The 12,801-nt window shown below is 39.4% G+C and overlaps 1 protein-coding gene across 1 annotated transcript in view; it reads right to left on the bottom strand.

Moving 5' to 3' along the window:
• The window catches only part of DHRSX (dehydrogenase/reductase X-linked), a 169,893-nt gene that overhangs the window by 110,528 nt on the left and 46,564 nt on the right, over positions 1–12,801 (bottom strand). Inside the window, exon 3 of the mRNA XM_064437600.1 lies at positions 8,374–8,442. Coding sequence (XP_064293670.1) covers positions 8,374–8,442 — 69 coding nt within the window. The remainder of the gene's footprint in view (positions 1–8,373; positions 8,443–12,801) is intronic.

Genomic DNA, 12,801 nt, shown 5'->3' with positions numbered 1-12,801 from the left:
TTATACAAAAAGTCCCTTTATGGCAGTTGGATAATATGTGAACACTGCCACAAACTTCTCTTTTGCAAGCCAAGGCAAATATATCATTTTATCCTGCTGGGAAGACACACAGAAAAGGATGCTGCTTTCTGAATAGCATGTTTCCAGAGATATGATTCAAGCAAATAAAAAATGAAATCTATATTCTGTCTGTAGGACATCTGGAGACAGAAACACAATGTAGTTATATATCACTGGTAGTTGTCGAGGTAACTACAGGATTATGATTCCAGACTAAAAAATTATTTCATATATGTTCTAGGATAGCGGTCTTCAGCCAGTCATTTGAGACCCTCTAAACTGGAGGAAGAGCATGAGTAAGATTCTCAGGGGAACTGCTCGCTATTTCAGCCTTGTAAGGCATGCACCAGTTCTATACCAAATAAGCACATTTTTTGACATCTCTATTATCTACGGCCTATGGTTTCAAAGCATAAGACCTTCATGGCACTGGAGATGTGTTTGCCTTCCGCATTCAGAAACAAAGTCTTGAAGGAAATCACATTTGAAGACTTCACTTAGCCTAGGATTGAACAATTAATTTTTATTCATCTCAAAGCAAAAAATAAATACCAGATTGATGGAAAGTAGGCTCAGACTCTCATGAAAGAAGTATTTTCCATAAGAAACTTCCATTTTGTGGCAACTTTTAAAGAAAATAGTGTTTTAAACAAAACCTTTGCAAAATTCTTTTTTTTAAAAAAAAAAACAAAAAACAGAAATTCCTTTATAGCATGCATTTCCAAATCAACACAATGCATTGATAAGCAGCAGTTTATTAATTCAAGAACATTTTAAGGTCTAGATTCTAAAATAAAGTTTGTCTTTGATAGTACAGTAGTCTGGGACATAAGAAGCCCAGAATGAGTTGGGATGAAAAGCCTTTGATCTGGATTAACCTGAACACAAGCTACCACATTTTGAGTTAATCCCTTCTACAGGCAGGGGCACTTTCCCTGCTTTATTTTGCAGATACGAGTGCAAAAATGTTTCTCTCTCCCAGTAAACATTCCCATCAAAACAGACCCATCTCTAGGAAATATTCAGTATTCATGAAAAATTGTTCCAATTAGGGCCACGGGATTTTTGCCACGGGACTGACTTCCAAGAGTAAAATATAAGCTAGGAGAAAGCCTGCAAGATTTCAGGTTGGAAGATGAACTTTTCACAAACCTCCAGTTCAGAACCCCCAACTACCATGACAAAGTTCTGAACAGGAGAAAATCCTTTTTTCCTTATACTATTCTTTCCTTTTTTCCCCTCCAATACATACATCTCTTTTTTTCCCCAATATGCCATCAAATTTCTAAAGAGAAAGAATTACGGACACCCTAACATTTAAATTAGATCCATGTTCCAGGAAGTTTAGTAGCTGTAAATTATTTAAAAAAAAAAAAAAAAGCACAAATGTGTGAGCATAAATGAAATTGGAATAGAATGACAGGAAAGACAGAACAACAGAAAATCTTGCCCAGAGCCATGGAGATCTCTCTCCCACCATAGGCCCACACATTTTCCATGCTTGGGAGGCAAAACACTGGCAAGGATTATTTTTCAACTAGGTCAAACTAAATGTTGGAAAGCTGATTTGATTTATTTTGTCTCTTCAAGTACATCAGTTGTGAAGAGCTACTCCTTCCAAGCAGCCTGAAGTCAACAGTAATCTTGGTAAGAGAACACAGTGGCAGACATAATGTTAAGACTAAATAAGGACTAAAACACAGCTGACCACTATCTTGGGGAAATTAATCAGGTGCTGGTAACAGTTCACATCACCTAGTCCAGAAACACTGACTCAATATAAGAGGAAAAATCTGAATCCAGACATGATTATTAGACATCTAATGATTCTCATGTTAGAAGTTTTGCTTAATTCAAGAGTTTATCGGTCTCCTTAGGAGTATTTATTTTTCTTCTTACAAGCAAGGTTTTCTAGCACTAAGTACCAGAAAAGACTACAAAAAATACAGCCCGTAAGTGCTTCAAATACAGCCTCTGCTTTTCCCGTGTTTACTTCAGGCAACAAATTCCCATGCTCCTGGCAGCTGGAGCCCTAGCGCAGAGGCTGATGACATTTGTACACAAAGTATTCTGTTTTTTATAAGCAAATTAACTTCTAAAGCCCTACATGTAACCCACGGAAGCTAGGGCTATATAAAGTAGATCTTGGAAGAGAGATATGAAAGCATTCCAGAGAGAAAACAAATTGCCTTTTTCTTGGCTTTGTCTTTCAGTATTCGCTGGCAATTTTCTTGAGAACACACAAGGTCTGGAAATGGCTCGTGCAACCTGCCTGCAAATACTGCTTGAGCCGGAAAAAATAATGGCATGCTATGGGAGGTGTCAAACCCAGGAGCACCTCTATCACGCCACTGCTTGACATCATGGCTCTACAGGTACATAAAAGAGACTCAAAATCCTGTAAAAGGATGAAATAGGAGCTTTTTCAGACCTTGCAGAGGCAATTTCGTTTTGAAATTCCCTTTCTCCGGTTTGCCTTCAGTAGGGCAGGACAATCAGCAAAATCCTAACCTTGGAGCTCCCGTCCCATTAGTCACACAAAGCTTTGGTGATTTACAGTCAGAAAATCATTTCAAGACATCTGAAAGGACTTTGTTATTCTGCCTACAGCTACACCTGTGTACTTCTTTGTCTCTAAGTTTCTATTAGAAATAATTTAAATAAGAGAAAATCATGTTTCCTAGTGGCAGAGCCTATTAATGAAATATGTTTCACATTTCCAATGGAAATGGGTATTTAGGAAACTAACAGGCAGAGCTTGTGTCTGCTTTATGAATACATTTTATATCTGAAAGACTTCATCTCCACGTCTCTATCCAGATCTGCAGCTCATCTTTAGCTCTGTGAACCATATTCGTATTGCTCTTAATGTCTGAATTGCTGCCCCGTTAACATGACAACTCAATTTCTAAGGTGTCTTAAGAAACCCAAAAAATAGGGGATTCTCTATTTTTTTAAATGTCTGTAAGCACTGAAGGGAAAAAAAAAAAATCTTGTAACATGTTATGCTGAAAGCCAAAAGGAGAACAAAAATGACACGAGCAAGTAGGCTTAATGAATTTAACTATGTTTTTGAATTAAAGTATTATGTAAAACAAACAGAAAAGCAGGACAACTGACTTGCAAACTATTCACCTAAATGATTTTATCAGAGGGCAATGGAGATACCTTCTGTGGATTAAAATCTCTCCTGCTTAATACAGAGCAAAAAGTCAATAACTTTACTGGCTAAGGGACATAAGTGCTATGATCACAGAGAAACTACATTAGCCCCTGCATTACTTTCCTAGAGTCTAGAAAGGGGTCGCCCATCCCTTGGGCATGTGGAGGATCCAGTCTTTACAGACTTAGATTAAGTTTAACATATCCAGTATTTTTCAGGATTCAAATATTTTCATATGGCTTGAATATATTTGATATAACCATAGATGAGGCTATGTAGAAAAGAAATCTTAATGTTTAGGCAAGGTTCAAGTGACAAAGCAGAAGAGCTCTGCAGTTCCACGCAGAGTCCTGCAAAGTGGCGTACTGTCAGGTTCTTCTTTACTTCTTTACTTCTCGCTCATATCACCACCCTTTCAAGATGTCTTCATGAGCCTGGCATTCAGCTGTACAACTCTAACTGAGGGCAGTCCTTGCCTGCCAAAGCTAATTACTGGAGATAATACACCACCATGAAAAAAACAACCACACAGATGGAAACTGCACTGTTATTGCTAGGAAACTCTTTAAACCAATCCTACAGGTCTTTCAGCATCAGCAGCAGTTGAGAAAGGATATGCCAATGGCAGGATGTGGCAGAAGAGACAAAGTAACCATGTCAGGTCTTGCCACAAGCTCAGGATGTTACGCTTTTACACCTCAAAACTACACCATGAAAAGCAAATCTGACACAAGCAAGCGTAAAGTCACACATGCTTATGTACCCTTATAGAAAATACACCTCAACCACAAGTATTTTCTACTGTTTTTAACTGATGGGATGATCGCTTCCATAACCATATCTTTGACACACCATGTCAAAGAAGAAGTCCCAGGTGGCAGCTTTGCACGTTTTAACATGGCATCAGTCTTTGCTGAACTGGCTTACACAACTCTGGCCCATGTGCTGGGAATACTGCCATTGGGTTTTGGTCAAAAACAAATCTGAAAGTTTGGGAATTTGAGAACTCTCAGCAGCCGGCTTTCCCTAGCCCACAGGGAAAGCCAACAACAAACAGTCTGGTACAGAGTGGAAAAGCATGGACTGTTTTGTTAAAACCGGTGCCTGACATACAGCAAGCATCAGTGGAGTAACCACGCTGTCTTGATGTGGGTCAGACTGTAAATGACACGATTTGGTTGCCACTGTGCTAACCTCTGCATTCCTCTGACTCCGAGGGAGAAAGTCTCTTCTTCCTTTCTCACCTGGCTTCAAATGGAAGTCTCATGAATGCTGTGGATTTAGTGTGTAGTTTTACAGTTGTGGTTTTATTTGAATTGCCGCAAAAATGTTGGGTGAGATTAAACACAGGCTTCTGCTTTTGAAGAGGTCTGTGCTTAATATGACTTTTACACCCTGTTTTCTCACTAACTTTTAATTTTTTTCTCCTTTGAGTCTCGTTGCAACTCCAGCTCCTACACTGCAGTTGTGAGAGCCTTTCCTTGGTACTGTGCTAAGTGATATTTATGCATAAACTTTTACTAATTGCTGATTCCATTGGTATTCATGAACCTATGCTGGAATGAATGAAGCTTTCATTCATGTTTATATATTAGTTTCCAACATTTGTATGTTTGTAATCACAGGCTAAAACCAGCTTTCATTTGCAGAGATGTAAACTGAGGGTAACTGAGTCAGGAGATATACTCTATTATGTACACAGAAAGATATTTTCTAGTAACATTGAAGGTTGAATTTATCACAGAAACTTCCCAACTCCTTAACTCAATGTAGTTTGTTCAGGACTGGTAACTACAGTTACGGCTACATTAACAGGCAGTTTGGATCAGTAGAAGTCAATCTCTAGAGCTCATTTTGTGCTGGAGACCTGACAGAGGCACTTCTACGGGTCGCTGGGACTCTTAGTTCAGATGCTAACCTCTAAGTTTGCTCCCGTGTGCTAATGGTCTGTTACTGCTGCAGCTGACCTCCCAGGCTAGTCCTATCCACAGCAAATCCAGGGCAGGACCTGCGGCGCCCTTCCTGATGCGAACCTGTGCTCAGCAAGCGGGCAACAGTTGAGCGTTACCTGAAATGCGCTCTCCTGATCTAATGAACGAACGCACTGACACAGACACACCCTATGCGTAAATTACAGACACTTACACAATTAGAATATCTCTGTGGCAATCCCTAGCCATCAACAATTTTCCCAGCCATATAATTGCTACTATTAAGAACACAAGTTCCCAATTTAACAAATGGCAGCAAGATAAATGCCCACATCATTCTGGCTTCTCCCAGCTTTATGATTCAGAGCACAGTAATCTGTTGCCCTTGGTCTTTTGGAAATAGTGCCCATGTGGTAATTTTAATGACAATGCAGCGCTTCTTCTGGTCTGTTCTGGACATCTGAGGGCTTTGATTGCTTTATCATGGAGGGGGTTCTGACGGTCAAGTGAATTGGGTCTATCATGCCCCAAGGACCTTTACCTTATTCTCTCCCACTCAGCTGCCCACCTCGTTCCTCACTGTTTACACTTAGCAATAGGTAACTCAGCACAGAGACCCGAAACCGAGGAGGGCATTTAGACACCCTGGAATTGACTGGGGAGAAATCAAGGAGGTTTCTGGTGTAGCGCCATGGGAGAGGAGGGGTGGTAGGAAGAGGTGATGTGTTACATTGCTTAGATTTTCTGTGTCCTTTAGAATTGCTGCCTTGTAGGGTGTCATGGCTTTAGCGTAGGGGAACCGCTGCAACTGCCTACCTCTCCAATACCCCACCATCTTTCGCATTGGCTCTGGTTTGAATGCATCCAGCATGGGAAAAGAGGCCCCCTGTCTCCCTGTATTTGGAAATTTTAACAGTCCTTTCTTCATGTCTTGCCGTGCTGCTGCTGCTGCAAAAAAAACATCATCCATGTGCATAGCCTTTTTATTATTATCTTTTATTCTCTTTTGAAACTGTTAACATGTTATTGCTCATCAGCTACTTCACAGGAACCATTTATGTACATGCTTTGGATCTCACTTGTCCCTGAAGTAAATGTAAATTATGTCAAGTAAAACTTACCCTTAGACAGCAGACAGACCCCCAGACAGACAGTGGGCCAAGGCATAGAAGGATAATATCGCCTTAAAAACACCCTAATTACATGCACTCAACAAGCCTGGCCTTTTCCCAGAGCTGTCTCTGGGGATGTTTGTACTATGTATGGCTCAGCCAGGCAACAAGGAGAGGACAAGGTCTCTTGATCCCTTTTGCTGTCTAACCTGCTAATGAGCAAAGAGATTTTCCTTGTTATTAGAGACCTGAGATCCGGATAGCAAACCGATGCACTCACTCATACAGTTTGGCCATGGTAAAATAAGGACAGCTATATTGCCCCAGTCCTTGATAACACTGGCTGCCCAGCAATAATGCTTTGAGTAGCTCTTCTTCAGGAGTCCAATATTCCAGACAGGAACAGTCTCTGTAAGCATGTCTTTTTCTTATGGGCCACAGAAAATGCTCCTCCAAAAGGTCAAAATAACTGATAATGTTTTTACCCAGTAACTAAACAGATGTTGAACTGTAGCTTTTGAAAAGGCGATACATTCACACAGCTTAGCCCTGTTCACAGTATGTGCACACCCATCCCATTACAAATTGATATGCAAATTAATCGATAGGCAGTAACACCTGACTGCTGCGCAGACTTGCACAGTCCTTTGTACAGGAAAATGTACTTGCAAATACAAATATCCTGCAATCAGTGAGAAATTCTGAGACGGTGATAGTTTGTTCTTGCAGTTTGTTCTTAGGCAAAATCTATCAGGATGTGAGATTACTAAAGCCTCAGTTATTATAATTAAAATGAGAAACAGCTTTAGTCAAGTTCAGATACAATTTCAGCTTCCTCAGACTGCCAGATGTATCTTGACAAAGTTTATAACTGAAGGTTAAAGCTTATTTTGTTCAGAAAAATCAAGAAATACTGGGGTGCTAGAAAAGTCTGTGATCACACACGTGAGAAAATAAGGCAGAACCTGGTTTATTCAGCTTCACGCAGGTCACGTGATGTAATTAATTCCAAATGGATTTGGTCTCTGTACAGAAACTTCCAGCAAAAGATTTAAATGATGTGATAATTACCTTTTTCCTTTCATGATCCTTCTGACTATGCCTTAATTTATGATGCTTTTAACTAGCATACATGTATCTTGAGGCTATGATGGGTGCACATTTATTTAAGTCAAAAGATAAATCTTAATGAAAGGGTTTTTTTAACACAATAATTAACGTATTTTGATCGTCATAACAGTAATTATTAGAGGCACAAAAACAGAATCAGATCTCAGCAGAAGCCATGAAGATCCTAAATAGGGTGGAGTACCAGCACTGCCCTATTATTTTGCCAAGAAATGATACATCAAAGTGGCAGCAGTGAATCATCATACACTACCAGGAACTACACCCAGTGAATCCAAGAGATGGAAATATTAGATGCACTAACCTCCATCATAAATTGCAAATTATAATCGCAGTGCAGATAGTGCGCAATATGCCTTTTCTCATAGTTATCAAGCTATGCGCTCCTTGTGCCTCCCCCAACATGGCTGCTCATCAGATTAAACAATGAAACCAGAAGAACCACAAAAACACAGGAATTTTGCCTTGATATTAAAAGTCCGTCTATTTTTAAGGACACAGTTTTATTCTCTGAAGGATTTTAAGCTCTTGTCTCATGTCAAACAACACAACTGGGCAGCCCTGTTCTCTTAGAAACCTCTTTAAAAAAAAATCACCTTTTTAATAGGATTATATACTCCATGAGAGGCAAGGCCAGCACACTCACTCTTACCTGCTGCCATCCTCCCCTTCCCAGAAATGACTAGTATTCTGATTTTCTGCCCAGCTATTGAATCAGTGTGCCCATACACAGGCACAGGCAGACTGTAACTTGCAGCCAGCCCTTTTGCAATGACACACGTTAAAGAAGTGAAACAAAACTGAAAGCATTTAAAATTCCCACCCTACTCATTTTTCCCCTGTGTCAGATGTACTTTAAGAATTAGTTTCCCCAAACTAAAAAAGTTTAACAATATACAAGGAGATCTTATCTAAAAGGAGATGCCAGCAAAAAGACAGGAATAGTTCATTAAAGAAAAGAATATAGTACGTACGGTACCTTTTCCAGTCAAAGTTTCTTCTTGTATTTTCCTCACTGCTGCTTGGCCCTCACTCTCACTGTTTCCAGCTGTTACAATATAGAAAATGGAAAATTAGCGCTGCAATTGACTTAAGGACAGTAAATACAAGCATGCCACTATGAAGGGCTAGCCACTGTGTAAAAACCAGTATGAAGTTTTAGGTGAAAAGGCATGATTTGCTACTGTCAGGTAGCAGAGGTTTTCGAAGAGGGCTGTACAAATGCACTGCTCTTCGTACAAGTTCTGCCTGTTTATCTCATTTATTCATACAAGAAAGGACCATCTGCTGGCTGGAACAGCAGAATTGAGATGTGATTCTGTGAGCCAAGTGAATTATATCACATCCAGATTCTGCAAAAGCTTTACTATAAGTTAGAGTGGACCTTCCCTCGCTCTTTTTCCAAAATGAAGACTTCCACAGTTGGGGAAAAGGCTCCACTACCCTGACCCAAATGCTCAGGAAATGTTTTACTAGCACTAACATAAAATGTGATTAAGCACCAAATAAATGTCTTTTGTACCATTCAGCTTAGGTGGACAGTTAAGAATTGTCTGACATTTGTTTGATAATTTTTTTATAATAACTTATATGAAAGGAAAATATACAGACACAAAATATGGCACCTGGTAGCACAAATTAATTCTTTTAAATTAAGTTTAACATTCCATTTATCCATCCATAAATATTTTCCATAGCATAGCACATCAAAATACCTATCGTTTATTATCTAGATTGGATATAAATACTGATATCTCTTATGAACTTCATGAAGTTGCCACCTTCTTTTCCTGGTTATATAAACCGCTTCCCTGGTTTCTTTACAGGCTTTATCTTGTTCCCCTCTACAGGTTTCCTGTCCTCCCATTCACTTCGTAACCGTGCAGCAGAAATTTCAGGTTTTCCACTTTTTTCCCTCACTTTTTTTAAGTAACAGTAAATCAGCTCTATCAAAGACAAGGAGAGAATCACAGTGTCACAGAATAAGTTGAAGATGGAAGAGACCTCAGGAGGTCATCTGGCTCAATCTCCTGCTCACATTAGTTGGTAACGTGCTCACGTTTACTTTAAGATGTTAGAACATGATTTATAGTGCTATTAAACTTCATTCATTTGATCTCACAGAGAAAGTGTTCAAAAAAGTGGGAGTAATCCCTCTGACACAGTTCATGTGTCATCCATCGGTTGCACTAGCTGAAGGCTCAGAGCACTGAATGGAGATTTTTGGGACATGACCACACTGAGGAGGGAGGCCAACGCATTCTTTTGAGGATGGAGTTTTTGCTGTGCTTCTGCAGTCAAAAACAATTATTTGCAAGACATCTTTGTTTTCATGACATGCAAGAAGACCCAGTATTTACATAAATGTAGACAAAATACAGACATTTAGCACTCAGATACTTGAGAGAAAATACTTCTCATATAAAACTTAGGCTCATACTGGTCTATAACTGTTCTCTAAAAAATCCATTAACTATGGAATTACATTGCTTAGACTTCCCAATACAGGAAAAAAAAAAAAAAACAACACACATTTGCAATATTTTCTTCTTGCTGCAGGTTTTTTCCCCCCTTTAAAACCTTGTACAGAACAGCAACATTCAGCTTGATGCTAGTTTCCAGCTGTAGACGCAGCATCAACAAACAAATCCTCCAAGGAAACTTCCATTTCTGGGGAGATCTGTGCAGATGGCTTATGGGCAAGGGATCAATTTCCTCACTGTTTCACCTTAAGTGATGTACTAGAGTAAAACTTCAAACTCAGTGTGTTATTATTCCGAATAGGGTTAGGCTAGAAACAAAACTACCAATTGGCACCCAGTGCCAATTCTGTGAAGGTCTTACTTGATTCCTCTTTCATTCAGTACTCCTCATGCAGAGAACAGGCTTATTAAAGCCTCCAGTGTCTTGATTTAACTCTCAGTATGTTCACTTCATTTGTTCTTTTAAAAGAGTTTGTGTTCACAACAAATTTTATTTTGCTTTATTTTGCTGTTATATAAATGGTTATTCATTAAAGCTCAGTGCCTTCCAAATGAGCTAATTTTTTCATATTTGAATATTTTTCACTCTAGACCACTGGGAAAAAATAATTATTTTGCTAAACAGTCACTTCAAATGTCTGTTTCCAGCCTGATTCAACAGAGCGTTTGAAAACCAGATTCTGGAGGCCGGAGTATCACAAAATTGAGTTAGCCCCAGTAAAAGCCGCTGCCGTAATAGAGACTTTTGAAATAATTCTTTCAAAGAAAATTCTGCAAGAAAGAATAAAGACACTGCACAAATGACCAAAATCCTTACAAAAAGTTCAATGACACATCTATCAGGAAGATACCGTAAGACTGGGAGAGTAATCTACACTTTTGAGTTACCTTAAGGAGATCAGCATCCCCTTGCTGAGGATGGGTGGGGTGAGGAAAGGGGCATTGCACTGTTGTACTGTTTCCCTCCTAGTACATCCTTCTGGGATCCTCTAAGCAAAGTGAGTGGTAGGCATGAAAAAGAACAACCTCCTTTTAAGTCCTACATTAATTATTTGAAAATCACAAAATGCTTTGTAAGTCATCAAGCTAACATCATCAGCTTTAGGTTGGGAAAGATAAAAAGTAATTTGTTTCTTCTTCACGAAGATGGGTCACTAAAGGGCACAACCTTCAAGCACACTGAACAGGAGTACAGCACTCTGAACTAAGGAGGGGGACAGTTTACTATACGAGGGTCAAATTCTTACCACCATCAGCTGATTTAGATCCTCAGTAGCATATTTGTAGTAATTCTTTTAAAAACATTGTGAAGCACAGGAGACTCCTCTGGCTGGACTTTTTGCCAATGATCCACCATAATTTTCATGTGCTCGACGTGCCAGAATTTATCAATATTAAGAGCTATAGCATCTGTAGCATAAGATCTGCCTAGTCTGGATTCAAGTGGTTTGGATGGAAGGATAAGAAACGGAAGACAGACCATGGTTTTTAGGCAATGAGGGAATGTGAACAAAAGCTCTGAGAAAAAGGGATTCAATGTCTTGAGAGCTTAGCTCATCAAAGAACCCAAACATGTAATAATCTCCTTTTCATGCTAATTTGAAGTGTCTATTGGGAACTCAAAATAGACATAGTTGTCTCAAGAACTGCTTATGCAAGCTGTTCTGTTCCCTATCTGATGTTTTTCTTCTACTTAGTCCCCACAGAATAGTGAAAAATTCAGGTGAGACTGATTCAATAACAACACTTACTTCAATCGTTTCTGAATAACATAAAAATAAATTCAAGTCTGAATGGATGCAGCTGTATAAAATAAAATACCATTTTAAAGGCATGAAAGATTCTAATTCTTAGAAAAATACTTAAACTCATGTTGCAAAAAAAAAAAGATTGAAAATAAATTTAAATACAACTTTGAGTCAAGAAAATTGATTCATCTACACAGATGCCCCAAGTCAAAGCACATTGATCTAAAGCCACCACAGACGTACATAGAAAAATTCTTAGCAGCAACAACAGGCTTTGGATCTTACCCTAAAGGTCAGGTTCTGTCATCTTAATCACTTAAGTAGATCTTAACTCTGAAAGATACTTCAGGGATTTCCATAGAATTATCACAGCCGATTGCTCAGCCTGAGTAAGGATGGCAAAAACACAGTCCGTAGAAACCCATCACAGGTGGGAAACATTTACACTATTGCTAGTTAAGGGGTCCTGACATATCTATATGTATACTTTATACAATATTTTTATTTTCTTTGAATGTGAAAATCTCTCCAAAAGAATAATTGCTACTCATGCTTATTATTTATGTACAAAGTTGATCCTGATCTTTTCCAATTGGTGTTTTGCAAAAATAAGAATTTGCAATCTTGGCATTTCAAGGGAACGTACTGCAGGGCATTATAAAGAAATTTAAAATAGTCTATGAACAACGATACAGCCTGTAAAGCTTAAGGTTGCCTGGAGAGAACAAACTCACAAATTTGGAAAGCCCTCGCTTACCAGAGTTCGCAGGGCGTGAATTTCCCGACTTTCAGCAACATAACACAAAAATGAAACACAAAAACTCTTTGAGATGAACAACCGAGAAGGTGCAAGAAGACCACCCATGATGCAGTGGTCCAATAAAACACCTGACCCATCCAGCCCAGAGCCCGAGAGCCACCTTGTGCTCCAAGGCAGCCCTCAGCCTGTGACAAACCCCAGGAGGAGAGGCAGGGGCGAGCTGCCCAGCCGCAGGGCAGCCGTGCCGGCACATCACCTCCCAGCCCTCCCCACACACTCCAGCCTCTGGCAAGTGCGACCCCCTCATTCACCAGTGCCTGCGGAACCTGTCTACCTGAGATAACACTCATCCCTTGTCTTATTTAGCCATAATTACATATCAGTTAATCCCTGAAATGATGAATAACTTTCCAGGA

The sequence above is a fragment of the Phalacrocorax carbo genome, chromosome 1, assembly GCF_963921805.1.
Source record: "Phalacrocorax carbo chromosome 1, bPhaCar2.1, whole genome shotgun sequence".
In the NCBI taxonomy this organism is placed as follows: domain Eukaryota; kingdom Metazoa; phylum Chordata; class Aves; order Suliformes; family Phalacrocoracidae; genus Phalacrocorax; species Phalacrocorax carbo.
The sequence above is the reverse complement of the archived record's forward strand: the minus strand, read 5'-3'. Positions and strand labels throughout refer to the sequence as shown.